Raw genomic sequence first — 18,666 nt, forward strand, 5'->3', positions numbered from 1 at the left:
GATAAAGACACATTACAAGCAGCAGAAAAAATACAAGAGTTACAGTAGATCTAGAGTGGACCCTAAAAATGAGAGGCGGCAATGGGCATAGGCTATATAGGCTATAGCCTAGGGTTCCGTTGTTTCAGGGGCAGCCCGGTTGGCTTGGTGTCGAGATAGGATGCAATTTATTATTACTAATACTGTATATTCAATGCCCCCGTGGCACCCCATATGTAAGCGTACACACCCACTTGCATGCTAGCAAGGGGATTCGCGTGGCGCGGGGTGGACTTTCGGTTTGGCGGCAGGTGGCGTTTACATGTTCGCTAGGCTGCAGCCTAGCGAACACCTCTGAATCAGGCCCTTAGTGTTTAAGTGAGTGCACCTGCTTTTTTTTTTTTTCCATGAAGCATAATTGGGTTGTTAAGTTGACAGTCTAGGTCGTCCACTATTGGTCAACAGTCAAAAGGTCGACATGTGAAAAAGGTCAAAATACACACTTTTTTATTCTCCCTCTACACACACTGGGATGGTAAAGTATGAAAAAGTTACTTTAAAAAAATAAATCATGAAAAACGCATGTCAACTTTTTCCAATCTTGACCCTTTTTCATGTTGACCCGTTGACCTTGTTGACCTAATGTATGTCAACTTTTTTTTCCATGCGTCGACCTTTTGATTTGTCAACCTAGACACTGTCGTCTTAATGACCGCGTCCCACAAATCAACCTGAACCCTTTTACATAGGCAGTTGACAGATGTTGTGCGTATTACGCTGTCAGAGATTTATCAAGCCTCGGAGAGTAATAAAGGAGTTGTCCAAAGCAACAAATGATCTTCTAACTGTCATTTCATTGGCTGTGCTAGATAAATGTGGGCAACTGTGAGAGAGTGGCGATTGGCTATGAAGTTACCACCAAACGGCACACCTCCAGTCCAAGGAACGAGCTAGGCTTTGGTTATGGGGTAGGTGTGTGGTTTGTTTCTTGCTTGTGACCTCCTTGTCTAAGTGCTGGCTGCTATGAATTATAGCACATTCTTGTTCTGTGCACAATGCTACATAATAGACCCTTGTGATCAGTGCTCGAAATGGGCCGGTATACACTGGTGTGGCATACCGGCACTTTCTTTGAGCACTGCTTTTTTTTTTTTGTAGTTTTGATTTGAGTACTGTCTCATCACACATTATATATACTGTATTTGCTGGCGTATAAGACTACTTTTTTCCCCTGGAAAAACATGCCTCCAAGTGGGAGGGTCGTCTTATACGCAGGGTGCACTTATATAACAAACTCTATATTTTGAGTGGAAATGTTGGGGGACCATCTTATACGCCGGCAAATACGGTATGTCTGTATCACCAAGCCCCTTTTGGGTGATAACACCCTCCTTTTTTGGGGGGGAGCGTGCGCATAGAAAAATAGTCCTGATCCTTCCATAACCCCATTTCAAAATTTCCAATTTGACCACTGCTTGTGATGATTCTATCAACATTAATACTCACGGTCAGCCCTGTAAAATTCCAGGTAAATTTCACAAGGTGATTATCCCAGACTGAACATATAACTTCGATATCCTCTCCCTTCTTCACCACGTGCTTCACGGATTCAATGGTCATATTGATGGGATTAACTAGAAAAAAGTGGAAACAGAAGAAATGTAACTGCAATTGTAGCCTGACTGCAGACAGTTGTCAGCCTGCTGTTAAAAGAGACAGTGCTCCTGATGGTAAACAAGTCACCCAGGTGATAGGCCAGTGGGAGGTTACTGTTGGGGTGGGGGGGTCCTGGAACATTGTGATCTTTGGAGAAGTTGCTCCATGACTTGCTCCTTTCTATAATCTTTAGGGAAATTCTTTATTCAGAGAATTATTATTTTATCATTATTATCGTTTATTTATATGGCACAAGGGTTCCGCAGCACCTGACAATACATCAGAGTTACCTCCCCTCTTGCATTCTGCAGGAGACTCCCTGAAATAGCAGCAATCTCCCGCTCTCCCTCATTAGTCTAGCAATCTCCCTCATGTCACCTATTGTAGCCCACATTACACTGTTACATTTTTGGGGAAAAAAGGAATAAGAGACAGATACATTTACATTGCATCATCAGCAGCATTTCCCAGCACTTTAGCAAGTATAGTATCTCTTACTAACTGATTTGGGGATCATCTACATTTGGATATAAGTAATTTTAAAAGATTCCTCTCAGATGTAGCAGTACACACCCACGCTTCTAGGTGCCACGTTCAAAATCTATTTTCACAATCTCTCCATATATGGAACTAGACACACCCTTTGGGAGGAGCATGACACGCCTTCTCTATAGGGCGCTTTGCAAAATTCTATTACCAACTATTATATCCCTGAAACTTGTTTTCAAAAGTAGGCAAGTATGCAATACATAGATTAGCAAAAATACAAGAGAATGGGTGTGATCTTGTATTTGTTGGCCACACATGCTGCAATATCTGTAGCACTACGGGTTCCAAAAAAACCTCCATTCCCCCAAAAAGTGAAAATAAAGTATTTTGGAACCCTCTCAGGCATGTTGGTCAATGTGGTATTACACATGCTCTATTGGAATGTGCAATAACGCTTGGCCCAACAACCAGATCATACGGTAGATTCCCCGATTCCTCCAAGATTTCTTCCAATTCCCATGATGTTGCAATTTGCATGGTCACCATGCACTTATTGCAGCCGCAACCCTTGCCCTCATGACATGCTACCACAAATTTTACTTTACCATCTAAGCTGTAGATAAAATATGTTTCTGAGTTAATTTCGATGCCATCCAGGAAACCCTTGCAGAAGTAGTTCTTATCTTCGAAATAACCAGTGAAGCCTTTTTTGTTGTCGTAGGGATATGAGATTTCAGCTTCCGTAGCCTTGTCATGAAGAGTCACCGATATGTTAGGGTTGGTCACACGGCAAGGAATGGTGGCTTCGCTATTATAGGGGACAAGCAGGAACTCATCATCTGATAGCACAAACCATGCGGTAGGATCTATGTGATAGACAGAAAACAGGAAGATGTTCAGAAGCTTTGTTATTGCCTGTGGGGGTTTTAGACCTCAGATGTGGTATTATTGCAATGCATACTTTTTAACTTTTTAGTTGGGAAGCCTGGGAGATTCTGGTGGGAATAGCAGATGGGAGATGCGAGAGATGTGGTAGCATGAATTGTATCATCTACCATGACCTTTGGACTGCAGACTTCCCTGCAGATGTAGACATGTCCGGAAGGCTGGTCTACTCTCTTGGTGGAGCTCCATGAAATTGAGATGTCTACTAGGCACCCCAGTAGAGAAAAGTATGTCACAATGGGCGAGATGCAGCAAAGTAAAAAATGCGGCCAAGGTTTGTCCAAAGCCCCCATATGCACCAAGCCCGGAATGCGGTACATTCCGGGACTTGGATGCGGTGGACAAAGCTTTTTTATCATTGCCCATAGAAGCCTATGGGCTTCTATCGCACTTCTCCTGCTATAAGGGATCCAATGGTATCCCTCCCAGCATCCCTGGTGGCACGTGCGGCACTTGACACATGCGCAGATAGAACTCCAGGCGCAGAACCCAGAAGTCCTATCTTCGCACAGGACAGCTCTTACAGCAAGAGCCGTCCTTTGCAGAATTCTTCATGCATACGGCGCTAGTAAACGCAGATAGGCATGCGGAGGCTGGCGACAAGCATCACACATTTTTTGGGATGCTTGCTGCATCTTGCCCAATGTGAATTGTTACTACTTGCAGAATTGGTATCTTGTAGCTCCAAATAAGCATACCAAGTTCTGGACCCAGTAATCAGTACCAGTGTCTCCTTACTGATAGAGCTATTTGCTCCTGCAGATTCTAACTGTATGAAGCTTCTCACAGCTAGAAGTTAGAATACTCATGCTTGTTATGCAGGAGCAAATAGCTCCGCCTATACCAGTAAGGTGACAGCTATTAATGCAATAGGTCATGAGTTCTGATACTAGGTATCACTCTTGCTAAATACATGTTTATAATAAACATCGTATGTGCAGGGACTAGAGGGGGAACCGGCACAGAAGCGAAAAGCCCTGGCTACAATGAATCATTTGGTGTATCTATTTTTGGTGCAGACCCCCTCCTCTCTGGACCTGTCCCTGTGACTATAAACCACAGAGCACCACCCACATGAAACTTGAAACTAATACAAAAATGCTATACTGAATGGGGGGACAGAGATTTAGGGGCAGATGTATTAAGCTTCAAAAAGTGGCTCTGCTGGCCACTTGGAGGGAAGCAGAGCGAAGTGACTCTCCACCAACCCCCCTTCCGCTGCACTGCCCCAGCTGAAGCCCGCTGCTCTGATTGGCTCACCAGACGCTGCAGCATTTTACATGGCCGCCAGCATCCAGAGATGAAGGAGAAGCCTGCGCTCTGGGAGCAGTGGTCCGGGCCCTTCCGTCTCTGTCAGAGTGGCCTGGCCCGGGACATCTGTGCCCACAGAACCCCCTTGATGGCGCCTCTGGTGATAAGCAACCAGCCGATCAGCTCCAAACTGCCATGTTACAGGCTGGGTTAGAAAATGACAGTTATGGGCTGATTGACTGGTTGATTATCACTCATAATATGTGTGCATAATACTATGTAACAGGGGAGATTAAAGGGAAGAGGACACTGTGGGTAGCGTCCTTCATCTAGGACCCCTCCTCTCTGCTGGCAGCACTGTAGAGTGAACACTAGAGAGCTCAGACTCTAATGCACATGCTCGGGTCTCCAGGGAATTGGCACATCAACCATTTTCCCAGTGATTTCTCTACTGCGCATGGGCCAAACCATTTTCTCAGTGATTTCTGCAGCTCAGCTACCATCGGCGTGGGACTCGTGAGGGGTAAGTACTGTGCAATATGGTCCCTTCCTGGGTATGGCAAAATGAATTGAATCAACTTGGCCACACCTCCTGTAAAGTATTACTATGGTTCATGGCTTTGCATTGTTGGATGAGGGGCTGCACTAATGCCATTCATACAAAATCATGCTATCATGCCCCTTGACGCACTCCTTCACCTATGTAATTATCCATTGTATCAGAGCCAACAGACTGTCCTCTACGTTCCATTGAAAGAGCACAATTTGTAGTTGGCACTACTACAGTGAGCATAATGAGTAAGGGGAACTGCTACTGAAGCCATAATGTGTAAGGGGCACTACTACAGTGGGAATAAGGAGAAAGGGGAACTATCACTGAGGGCAAAATGTCTAAAAGGCACTACTACAGTTAGCAAAATGAGTAAGCAGCACTACTACTGAGGACATAATTTTTAAGGAGCATTACTACAGTGAGCATAATGCAAAAGGGGCACTACTATTGAGGGCATAATGTGTGAGGGGCACCACTACAGTGAGCATAATGAGTAAGGGGCACTATTACTAAGGACATAATGTATAAGGGGCACTACTACAATGAGGATAATGAATAAGGGGCACTACTACTGAGGACATAATGTGTATGGGCACTACTACAGTGAGCATAATGAGTAAGGGGCACTACTACTGGGGGCACAATGCGTAAGGGGGCACACTACAGTGAGTATAATGGGTAAAGGGCACTACTACCGAAGGCATAATGTGTAAGGGACACTACTACTGAGGGCATAATGTGTAAGATGTACTACTACTGAGGGCATAATGTCTAATGAGCACTAGAACCGGACTTTTCCCATGAGACCATGCTTCTTTAATTTTGTCAGGCACATGCTTTCGGGGTGTGCAAAAGTTCTCCAGTGAGCGTCAAAATATATATTTGCTTAGCAATATATTGGGATTCAGACCAGCCCTCTACAGAAGGTTATCAAGGACAGTGTGACGATGCCTCTCCCTTTGGCACTACGTTGCCCAAGAACAGTAATGGCAAAACAAACTTAGATACATTGGTACAGAAACAAAGAGCAACTGGAAACCATTTTAAAGTGTGGCAATCTGTACATATATTGGTATAAATATCCCTCCTCTCTTCCACCATAGGCAATTCTTACCTGGTACGAAGATGTAGACTGATTTCACCTTCACATCATCTATGAATCTAGGTGGATTAGGTGGATTTTTGTAGACACACGTGTACATTCCTGTATCCTGGCCGGTCACATTGTGGAGGGTGAGCGTACGTGTGAACTGGCCATTACTGTAGGCCAAGGTTGAGTTAATGGAATTATCATCATGCTTCCAAACAATCTCCTTTTTAGCTGAACAGTTCAATGAAAAAGTGCTGAAAACATTGAGGGTTATTTCGGAGTCCGGCTCTGTGATGTCCTGGGAGGAAGTTCTCCATGTTAGAACCAACAAACCTGCATAAAGAAAATAAATTCAATGTGTGACTATCAGTTCATTAATAAATGGGTTTTTCATGTGAAGCATCAAAGCATCATAGACAAGTGGGGATATTGCCAGTAGCAACCATACAAGTCATACATACCCCAAACAAGTCCCCTAACACAAGACAACAACATTATTTGCCTGCAAAATGCTGTAATGTGCAAACCTGACCCGGCCCCTTGCAAACCTGAATGAGGCCCTGGGAGGAGGGAAATTGTCATTATCCAGTTATTTCCTGCTCTCATAAATGCCCTATACATATTTCCTTAGACATTTTATTACCATTTGCAAAAAAAATTCCAGTTCATAATAACTCAAACTTTGAATCTATGAGTAAGCTTGTTCATGCCTTTACTGCAAAGCTTAGCAGTGCTTTTAAATTGCTGAAAATTGCATTTAATAGCTGTAACTACTGAATAGCGTGTCCTCACACTGAGAATTATGCATTGATTATTCCACAGGAGACCGGAAAATAATATTGTTCTCCCGAAGATGCCTACAGAGTTGACAAGCCTTGTACTGACGCCGATTTCATTTACATGGTGAGCAGCTATACATAAAACAGTCAATCAAGGCTCTTTCCTGTACTAATATGCAAGACTTCTATTAGTAATTCTTTATCCGGGAGAAGAAGTTTCATCATTCATCACTGATGAATGTCATGTTTAAGTGTCATGTTTGCATTGAATGGAAGATAGTGATGCTGGAACTGTACAATGACAATAATGACAACACTACCACCTACAGGAGAAAAGCATGTATTGCAGTCCTTTATAAATCCCATTTGTACAAAAGAGGGTTGTGGGTAAAATTACATTGTTCACTCCGACCACACCCCCAAATAAGTCATCCTTCCCATGGCTCCTCCCCACCCCACCCCTTTTCGCTTTCAGCGACAGCCTGCCTCACCTGCCTGCCCAGCCAGAAAGAAGGCAAGTATGAGTTTATAAGCATTACCTGTCAGCAGGTGCAGATTCATCTTCTATGGTTCCCTGCTGGGACTCAGCTTGTAATTTGGTTCTGGTGAGAGAAAACAAAACAAAACATACTATTACAAGTGTTGCTTATACTTAAGGGGTGTACACACGGAGCAAATTTGTGCTATTTTCTAAGCAATCTGACTAGATTGCTTTGAAAGTAAGCATAGATCTCTCCGTGTGTATGCTCCGAGAGATTAAATATCTCTTGCTAACTAAGTCAGTGCATGCAGTCAAAATCTAGTCAGATTGCTTAGCAAATGACTGCAAATCTCTCTATGTGTACAGAATGAGAGATACTGATCACAATCTCTCATTCTGAACCACTACCCGGCCTTTTTTTGCTTAAGCAAAATTGCTTAGCACAAATCTCTGCGTGTGTATGTGCTCTCCATGGGAGATCTTGACACCAGCAAAATTGCTTAGCAAAATTGCTTAGCACAGATCTCTACGTGTGTATGCCCCTTTATATTGCCAATATGTGTTGTAGGAATCTATCCTTATACAATAACCTCGGAAATAACAATAACACTTAAGTTCATATTTGACGTTCACATACTGGTGGCAGCCATTTTGTGGGCTGAAGTAATATTCTTGAGAATTCATGGTCAATTCAATAGGATAACTTTGTGAAGAATTTCTGTCACAAATCTTGAAGAGAGATAGGGCGAGATGTATTAAGCCCTGGGCAGTGGTAGTGAAGTGGAGAGAGATTCCAGTCAATCAGCATTTATCTGCCATGTTACAGGCTGTGTTAAAAAAATGACAGTTAGGAGCTGCTTGGGCAGAGCTTTATAATACTCCACTTCATCACTCTCCAAGGCTTAGTAAATATGTCATAAAAGTGGAAAGTGATAAAGTACCAGCCAATTAGGTTCTAACTATAATTGTTCATGCTGTCTTTGAAAGATGGCAGTTGGGAGCTGATTGGCTTGTACTTTATCTCCATCAGATCTCCAAGCTTTGAGAAATCCCCTATCAGATTCACTGGTATGAATGAATAGATTGTATTCTACCATTTACTTATTAACAGTTTCTTTTTTAGCGCACACATATTAAACAGCGCTTTACAGAGAATATTTGAACATTCACATCCGTCCCTGCCCCAGTGGAGCTTACAATCTATATTCCCTTCCACATGTATATGCACACACATTCATTCTAGGGTTAATTTTGTTAGGAGCTAAAATAACCTACCAGTATATTTTTTGGATTGTGGGAGGAAACCAGTGTACCCGCAGGAAACCCAAGAAAGTATGGGGAGAATATACAAACTCCGCACAGTGGTGGGAATCTCTTGGTTCAGTCTTACAAAATGGATGCCCCCACTGTGTGCAGTAGCGCCTCACACTAGTACATTTATGTGCTGTCTTCTCAAAATGATTGGTTCAGTCAACAAAATGGCCAACATTAGACCTTTAAAAATACACCTCATATATATTTGTTTTTACGGCAATAAAACAAGCACTGCGGGCGACAGGACTTAAGCACTTAACATAATATATGTTTTTGTTAAGCGACGTTGATTCGAAGTGCAGCATGTACAGTACACACTATCATTTAAAAACATTCCTCGTTCCTTTCATGGCTCTGCGTCCCTCTCGTAGACCGACTTATAAGGTTCTGTTTTGCTACATATTGTTACTATATATCGCTATACATTTACGGCATATGTATTTATTCCCCTTAAGTCCTTTGGCAGCGCACATTCCTGTTGTGAGATTTCCATGGAACACAATGGCTTACTTCAATATCTGTCCCACACAGTTCCTTCAGAACAGAATTCTTTCTCCACATAATAATCCCTTCTGCTTAGCGCACAAGTATTTGAGAAACGAATAAAACACAGAAGAGGAAGGGAGTAAAACAAGGTACAACAAAAGGCGGTAACGCTAAACAGCCACAGTACACAGGTCAGTTACAACAGAGGGAAAACACAGAACAATTCATTTGTTATCTTGGCCCAGCTGGAAGCTGAAATGGAAATCAATCCATTTTCTCTTGCTCAGCGTACATTCTTGGTGCTGGTTATCCCTGTTATTTTGTTCATTTGATTCCCAAATCTTTATTGTACACGTAAAAATGGTGAGCGTCAAAAAACTAGCAAAGGTTTTACATTTTTATTTGTTGCGGCTTTTCAGAATTTGTTTGTAAACAACTATTTTATGAAGTAAAAGTTTTAGCCAGTCTTTATCTACCATGGTCCAGTATAGTTATTGTAATGCATCACGCCTCCAGCAGCATTTCTAATCCAAGCTGCGGCCAAGGGTGCAGTGCCGAATCTTCCCTTCGGCAACATTGCCCGTCTGCGTGACCAATTGGGTTGGGTATCCGATTGGCCCAAACACAATGTCTAGCCCGAAGCGTGACGAGCGCAGCGAGCCCCACGATGGGACGCGTATAACTTCACAGGTATACGCGTCCCCTCGCGGGGCTCGCTGCGATCGCCACGCTTCAGGCTCGGTGGCTCGCTGCGCTCGCCACACTTTATATTCTCAACTCCAGGCCGACATGGATAGTAGGGGTATGAAAAGGTCGGAGGACGCGCACCGCCGCCCCTCGCGGGCTCGCTGTGCTCTCCACGCTTCGGTTTGGCATCAATCGTGGGGTGACGACGGGGCCATATACAATGTGAAATGGGTCATATTGGCCCATTTCACATTGTTTCCTATTTAAAATGGACTCATCTGGATGGTTCCGGTTCCGGCGCGGCTGATGTGAGGCGGTTTCTCGCACTGCTCCGGTGCCGTCCCTGCAATTAACCCTGCAAAAGCCTCAGCGGCTTTCCCTGACACCCGCCCGGCCACCCGCCAGCCACAGCGAGACTGAGGTGCCCCGTATGGACAGACTCCTGTCCGAAAATATGCCGGGGAAATATAGCAAGCAGAAGGCAGAAGGGGAGCGAGCTGCGCAAAGCAAGATGGCGGCCGCGCCTCCCCCGGACGCAGCACATAACGCCATCACCCCTTCCCAGGTACTGGCCACACATACCTCTCAGACCCAAGCACTGCTGCAGCCTCCGTCAGAAACTGGCTCCCAGCTCACGTACACTGACATCGTCCAGGCTATAAAAGAAACTATACAGCCTCTCCTGCAGGAACAGGCAGCAGCTAACGCAGCAGCCTTACAGCAGGCAGTGACAGACATTAAATCCCAATGCAATCAGCTCTCCAAGAGGCTCCAAGCAGTAGAGCATACTGCAGGAGAAAATTTCAAAGCCATCTCCGACATGCAGGAACTGACTAACAGACTCCAGAAATCTGACACGCAAGTCTGGGCTAAACTCGACGATCTGGAAAACAGATCTCGCCGAAACAATTTGAGAATCATAGGACTGCCTGAAACTATGAAAAGTCAAGCCTTGTACCATTTTTTAAAGCAGACCCTTCCCGAACTCGTCGGCGTCCAAGAGGCGTGCAGAGATATGGTTATAGAACGCGCACATAGAACTGGCCAACTGCGGGACACTGATACATCCAGACCCAGGGCAGTGCTTTGCCGATTCCTAAACTATGTGCACAAGGAAACTATCTGGACAGCGTCTAGACGCAAGAGGGATATCACATGGGAAGGCGCAAGGATCCTGATATTCCAAGATTATTCCCCTGAGCTCACCAGAATGAGGAAGCTATTCACACCTGTATGCTCAAGCCTGGCCAAAGAGGGGAAAAAATTTGCCCTGCTGTACCCCGCTCGCCTGCGCATATTTGACGGATCATCATTCACTGACTTCAGCACCGCAGCAGATGCAGAAGCATACCTACACGAGCGCTCCAGCGGAGAAGCAGAATAGATCTCAAAAACAACACTTGACGATCAAGCCTTACCCCCTGGACCGGCCTTTCCCTCACCCCCTTTCTTCTGCTCTGCCCCCCTCCCGCAAACCATGGATGACATCACCTGACATGGAACTTCCTCCCAACTGAAGGAAAATTGGGACCTCACCTGCGACTTGGAGAGAACTGGGCCTGCGTACCCAACCCTCCAAACTCGCTCCATGAAGGGAAATATAACAGATGAAAGTCTCAACATCCCCCCCCCCTGCTCTCTTGCCCCTCCAGGGACTATCAGCTTGACCACCTTCCTACCCACTGGGACTTACCACCGTACTGTGACCTCTGCAGGTTGTATGCAAGTTTACTGTACCTATGTTTGACTGTTTTGATGCTAATTCGTATAATTGTCATGTTAGCCCTAGAAGGCTTAATCTTGATTCTTTGTCTAGGCCTTTAGGGTATCAGTTATAATAACCTAACCACCCTAAGGGGTGAAAGTATAATTGCAATGGGGCGGCTAGGAGCCCCGCCTTCACTAAGACCTAAATTTATATGACTAGGATTCGTGAAGTAAAGATAAATGTTTATATTGGAGCATTATGTTTGCTCCAACTTGTTCTTTGTTCCCCAACCTCCTCCCTCCACTCCCCTAGTTACCTCTTTTTCCTCATGTATTCTGGGATGATAAATGTGAACAGTCCAACCCCCAGGGATAAGATATGTCTATGATTAAACTGGCTTCTTGGAATGTAGGAGGGATCCACTCTCCCGTAAAGAGGAAGAAGTTGCTCCTATATCTCAAAAAACTGTCTATTGATATTATCCTGCTACAGGAAACGCATTTATTACAACCAGAGATAAATAAATTGAATACAATGGGGTGGAAAGTTTGGGCGGCAGCGCCCTATACCTCCAAAGCCAGGGGGGTAGTCCTCATGGCGCAATCTCGCCTCCCTATAACAATCTCCCACATGGAGATAGACCCAGAGGGCAGGTTCCTACTGGTTGACCTAAATCTTTATTCGCAGCGATATGTATTCTGTAATATATATGCACCAAACTCCCACACCGCCCCCTTTTTCAAAATGATCCAAGCTAAATTGACCCCTTACGTGACGGAACGACTGATCCTAGGCGGAGATTTTAATATAATTTCCTCACAGAATATGGACTCTAGCTCCCCCACGACTAGAAAACCCCCTCCAAGGTATGGTATCCCTTACCTTTCACAACAACTAATGTTAACGGACGCCTGGAGAGCATTACATCCTATTGACACAGAGTTTACATGTCTCTCAGCCGCCCATGGATCCCTGTCTAGAATAGACTACCTCCTGGTAGCAGATTCAGTCTTTATTAATACAACGGAAGCCTCTATAGAGCCTATGTGCATTTCGGACCACTCTCTTATATGGGTATCATTCTCCACCATGCTAGATGTAGGCTCCTTTAAACTATGGCGATTCCCCACTCACTTTTCCTCCTCCATAGGCTTCCGTAACAAACTAGATGCATTCTGGGAAGACTATAGAATTAATAATGAGGAAACCCTAAGAGAAGACCCGATCCTGTTCTGGCAATCTGCCAAGGCAGTGATCAGAGGTCAAATCATACAATTCGTAGCCCAAAAGAAAAAAGAATATACTACTCTTTATAAATCAGCCCAACTCCACCTGACAGAAACTTACCAACAGTATAAATCATTTCCCACCCCAACTAATAGAGCAACATTTAACCAAGCCAAACAATCTTTCGATGCCGTTCTCGCCTCATTGGGAGAACACCACACTTTCCACAAAGACCATAGATTCTATCGGTTTGGAAATAAGACAGGAAGGTTACTGTCTAACCTACTGAAATCCTCTTCCCCCACAGCCCTTATAGAATCTATCAAGCGCCCAGACGGCTCTTTGGCGTCTGGAGGCAAAGACATAGCAGCAACACTCCACGAGTTCTATACAGAAGTTTACTCACAACCGACTAGAGACGTGGCCGGCGAGGAAGATTTTTGGAAAACCATAAACTGCCCTTCCCTAGAGACAGACTTGACATCTCAATTAACAGCCCCATTCTCATCACATGAGGTAGAGACAGCGATAAAACAACTAAAGACTTTAAAATCCCGAGGACCAGATGGCTTCTCTGGCGAGTTCTATAAAATCCTTCTCCCTCGTATACTAGAACCCCTGACCCAGGTATTAAACACCATAGTCTCCCAGTGTAGAACCCCTCAGTACTTTACAGACGCTGTCATTAAACTAATCCCAAAACCTGGCAGGGACCCGCACCTGCCGAGCTCATTTCGACCAATATCCCTTCTAAATGTGGATTATAAATTACTCACAAAACTGATAGCAGACAGACTTAAATTCCTTGTCCCGAAAGTGATCCACCATGACCAGACAGGTTTCATGGCTGGCAGGCACTCCTCAGCCAACATCCGCAAAGTCATAGCGGCCTCCCATTGGTATCAGACACCTAAAAACAACACACTACCCTTCCTCCTTGCCTTAGACGCGGAAAAGGCGTTTGATATGGTGGCGTGGGAACACCTGTTCCACACACTTGCTAAATTTGGATTTCCCGAACAACTAACTTCCCTAATAAAAAGGCTATACTCCCACTCTAACTCCAGAATTCTATGTAATGGCTACTTATCTCCCCCAATCTTACTAGCTAGAGGAACTAGACAGGGCTGTCCACTGTCACCATTGCTGTTCGCCATCGCCATCGAGCCTTTAGCAATAGCTCTCCGAGCCCTCCCTGAATTCCGGGGGCTACGGGTAGCCCAACAGGAATTAAAGATCGCACTTTTTGCTGATGACATGTTACTCTTCATCTCTGATCCCTTAATATCAATCCCCGCTATTCTACGCCTTATTACGGATTTCGGCCTGTTTTCAGGATATAGAATCAACAAAGATAAGTCAGAACTTTTGCCCTTATCTACATTAGCTACCTCCTTCCTTTCTTCCCCTGCAGCATCCCCTCTTGCTATTCTAAAACATAACACCACCAAATTAAAATATCTGGGTATCTATATCCCCCCGTCCCTGACTGACCTATACACCCTAAATTTTTCCCCAGTCATTAGGAAAATCTCCGCACTACTAGAGACATGGACATCCATGCCTCTATCACTCATGGGCAGAGTGGCTGTCCTGAAAAGTATCATTTTCCCCAAACTCTCATATGTTATCCAAATGCTACCCCTCGCCTTGTCCAAAGCAGATCTGTCCCACTGTGACAAGATTTTTAATAAATTCCTATGGGCGGGTAAAAGACCGCGCATAGCTTTAGCTAAACTAAAATTGCACAAAGACAAGGGAGGCCTGGCGGTCCCTGACATACAGGTGTTTTCCAGAACGGTGGCATTTCGTTACATATTAGACTGGCTACATTCTCGCTCCAGCTATACCAACTACGCCTTAGAACAATCTCTGGTCGCCCCATACGATCTAAAAGCCTTGCTTCATACACCCAAAAAAAACATGCCCCAAACTGCCCGTACAAATCCCTTATTCTGGAGTACATATCTGGCATGGTGGTCGGTGAACGAGGGCTTGGGGACAAACCCAGCACATACCAAATTTATACCCTTTACCGGGAATCCAGGCTTCCCAGCTGCCTTGGAAAATCCGAAATTCCAGCGCTGGAGACAGAGGGGCATAGCTTCTATTAAAGATGTTTTTGACCCAGGAGGACAGCTGAAATCCTTTACAGACTTGACAGACAACTTCCAGATCCCCAGGGCGGACTTTTTTATGTAATTAATATGAAATATGATAGACCCAGTAGCGCTATCCCGGTACGGACACCACAGTGATATATTTGAATGAATGTTAATACTTCCCTTCCTTTTTTTTTATATATTATTAGATGTGGAGCTTCTTGATTTTCTCAGGCGGTGGTTACTTAGGCTGATGGAATATCTCTCCCGGTGAATGCATATAAAAAAAGACAGGAACAATTGTTGTCTATATGCTTGTTACCTCTTCTTTTTATATTATGTGGTGAGGTTCAAATAGATGCATACCTCACTTACATAGTTAAAAGTAGAATGACACATATAAAGGTATCTTTCTCTAAAAGTGGGTAGCGTACCCGTATTCACGGTGTCACGGTGTGTTCCAATCGTATAAAGGTATCTTTTCAGTCTTGGTGTCCAAAAAAGGTTTATTGGTAAAAAACACACAATGTAAAATAGTGAAGGGACGAGGCAGATTACTGAGGTGGCTGACACAGTGACAAAGCAGTACCTCAGTCCGGACGAGATACAGCTGTAACAGGGATCAGACACTCTGCAGTTCTTACCTTTGGTCCTCACTTACAGGGTATAAAAATGGGTATCAGGCTCTCAGACCGACATGTTTCGGGACAATATGTCCCGAAACATGTCGGTCTGAGAGCCTGATACCCATTTTTATACCCTGTAAGTGAGGACCAAAGGTAAGAACTGCAGAGTGTCTGATCCCTGTTACAGCTGTATCTCGTCCGGACTGAGGTACTGCTTTGTCACTGTGTCAGCCACCTCAGTAATCTGCCTCGTCCCTTCACTATTTTACATTGTGTGTTTTTTACCAATAAACCTTTTTTGGACACCAAGACTGAAAAGATACCTTTATACGATTGGAACACACCGTGACACCGTGAGTACGGGTACGCTACCCACTTTTAGAGAAAGATACCTTTATATGTGTCATTCTACTTTTAACTATGTAAGTGAGGTATGCATCTATTTGAACCTCACCACATAATATAAAAAGAAGAGGTAACAAGCATATAGACAACAATTGTTCCTGTCTTTTTTTATATGCATTCACCGGGAGAGATATTCCATCAGCCTAAGTAACCACCGCCTGAGAAAATCAAGAAGCTCCACATCTAATAATATATAAAAAAAAGGAAGGGAAGTATTAACATTCATTCAAATATATCACTGTGGTGTCCGTACCGGGATAGCGCTACTGGGTCTATCATATTTCATATTAATTACATTCAGTCTCTTTAGGTCTTTAAAGGTTAGACCTACTGATATACCCCAGCTGCCATCCCCTAGGAGCGCCCGAGATAGAACCTAAACCCTCTTTTCCTTCAACTGGACTTTTTTATGTACTTACAGTTAAGGCATTATGTACAGTCCTTGCCGAAACCGCGGACACTTAGCTCAGTGACTGACCCTATCACATCCCTTATTAACCTGACGGCTACCGCCCCATACAAAACCAAATACCTTTATTGGGACATCCTCTCGGGACATGAGGCGAAACTATGGGCCCTGAATTTACGGAAATGGGAATTAGACCTTGGCAACGAGGTGACCTTCCTATCCCTGACAAACAGGCTCCCAGAGATCAGGAAAGCACTTCACTCAACCCAGCTACAAGAAACACACTATAAATTCATTAACAGAATCTTTATCACCCCAGGACAGAGGAAACACATGGTCCCAGAAGAGACTGGGACATGCCTGAAATGTGGAGCCTCAAACGCTCTATATCTACATTGTTTCTGGAGCTGCCCCAAAATCAAGAAATTTTGGTACAAAGTACTGGGATACACAACACAACATTCGACCTAAGTCTGAGAATGAACGACAAGGCCATGCTCAATCTTCAATTCCATTCGTGGGACATTCCGCAAAATAGAAAGCATTTGTACCCTCTTCTATACATCATACTCACCCTGGGGAAAAAATTGATACTATGTAATTGGACAACCAAGCGCCCCCCTAGGCTAGACACTTTGAAAACACGCCTTCTGTACACTCTGCAACTGGAGAGACAGTCAACGCTCCCGGACGTCGAAACCAATGCACCACGATTTTACAAAAAATGGGGCCCTCTTATTGACTCTCTAGACAAAATCCAACAACAGAAAATCCTAGCCCTATTCGACTCCACCAATTGGGCTTTACTAAGACAATTAAGCGACGAGGGCTAGTTGAGGAGTGAAGTAGAAGATACTCAACCCGACCCAGAAATATATCCCATAAACCGATCCGTCCTAATGCTGTGCAACGCAGTTCACAACTGAAGACTCCTACATAGAAGCAAATCTAAATCACATAGTATAAACATATCAACATTATCCCAAACCTCTAGAATACAATATCTCCCTATGTCCCTCCTTACCCCTCCCAACTCTCCCCAAATTGTTTGAATGTCTTAGATAGATGAGTATATCTATTTGGTACTATGCGACACGCCTTGCTCAAAACATATATTTAGTAATATCACCCTTTTTACCTACTGAGTATGTAGTAATACGCAACTTTCCTGTGGCCGAGGCCGCCTATCCGTGCCCCAGGAATACAGGGCCTAACCCTATCACAACCTGGTTTAACCCAAGAGCGAAGCGATTGTTTAAATTGACTAAGCTGTCTAAATTGTATATTTGTATATCTGTGTGCCGAACTTTTGTGCTCATTTATATCTGCTACATCTGTATGATAACCTTTATAAAATCCAATAAACATATTTTAAAAAAAAAAAAAAAAAATGGACTCATCTTGTGCCATTATAATGGCACAAGACCGACGCGATGCTCCCGAAGCCTATGGCAAAATCGCGGGCATCGCGTCGGGGGCCATGTTAATGCACGCGACCGACGCTATGCCCCCGATTTTGCCTTTGCCGCGAAAATGGACCTGATTTCAAATGAAATCGGGTCCATCGCGGGCATCGTGTACCTTAACTTTAAGGTACACGATGCCCGCGATTGTGGCCGTGCTCGGAAACAAGTACCCTTACATTAGATTGACATTGGCAAAATGTTGACATGCAATAAGGTGATATAGTCAAAAGGTTGACACAAAGAAAATATGTTGATGTGACAATGGTTGGCACATGGAAAGGTTGACGTGATCTTTTTTTCACGATGTTTCCCAATTTTTTGTTTTAACATCCACCTTGGCCCAAAGCATGGCGAGCGTACCTGCTACACTAATGGGTGGTCGAGCTTTTGGTTGTTCCAAGCTAATGCATGTCAATCCTTTTAACCTTTCTAAAACCTCCTTTTACTTAATCTGTCCCAGCGAAAGGGACAACTTGTCATTAATAATAATGACGGCCATGGAGAGGGAACGTTCCCTTACATGGATACAGCACTTCATATAGCGCACTCTGTAAAGACAAGTTCTCCTGCTCCCTTCCACATCTCTATACTGCACCACATAGCTCTCCTGAGTCTGAGTGACTGCCTAGAATCCGCCACTGTGTGAAGCCAGATGCAGCCTGTGAGACTGCGCTGGCTTCACTGGGACTGGCAGTGACTTCCTATTGGAAGTCCGACCTGCCAGTCACCAAGACAGTCCCATTGGGAGGTGTTCCCCAGCCCCTAAAAAGCGGGTTCTGCGCATGCACAGTACTGCTGACGATACTGCGCATGCATTGGACCCGAACCGTATATACCATTCTACGGGTCTGCTGCCGAAGCAGCCCCATAGAGGCTGGGGCCAGCGCATGCTCAGTACCGAAGAGGCTACTGTGCATGCGCCGGTCCCGCGAAGGCAATCGGGATTCAGCACAAGCAGCTGCGGTGATGGCCTGCGGGGATCGGCAGTGGTGCACCGGAGGGAGGGGGGGCGG

The 18,666-nt window shown here is 44.5% G+C and overlaps 1 protein-coding gene across 1 annotated transcript in view; it reads right to left on the bottom strand.

Annotated features, from left to right (window-relative positions):
- PDGFRB (platelet derived growth factor receptor beta) overlaps positions 1-18,666 on the bottom strand; it is a 96,522-nt gene that overhangs the window by 37,271 nt on the left and 40,585 nt on the right. Inside the window, exons 2-5 of the mRNA XM_083181518.1 lie at positions 7,282-7,344; positions 5,988-6,296; positions 2,730-2,990; positions 1,486-1,613 (exon numbers count right to left, since the gene is read on the bottom strand). Coding sequence (XP_083037644.1) covers positions 1,486-1,613; positions 2,730-2,990; positions 5,988-6,296; positions 7,282-7,303 — 720 coding nt within the window. The 5' untranslated portion in view covers positions 7,304-7,344. The remainder of the gene's footprint in view (positions 1-1,485; positions 1,614-2,729; positions 2,991-5,987; positions 6,297-7,281; positions 7,345-18,666) is intronic.

The sequence above is a fragment of the Crinia signifera genome, chromosome 4, assembly GCF_055691185.1.
Source record: "Crinia signifera chromosome 4, ASM5569118v1, whole genome shotgun sequence".
NCBI classification, from domain to species: Eukaryota; Metazoa; Chordata; class Amphibia; order Anura; family Myobatrachidae; genus Crinia; species Crinia signifera.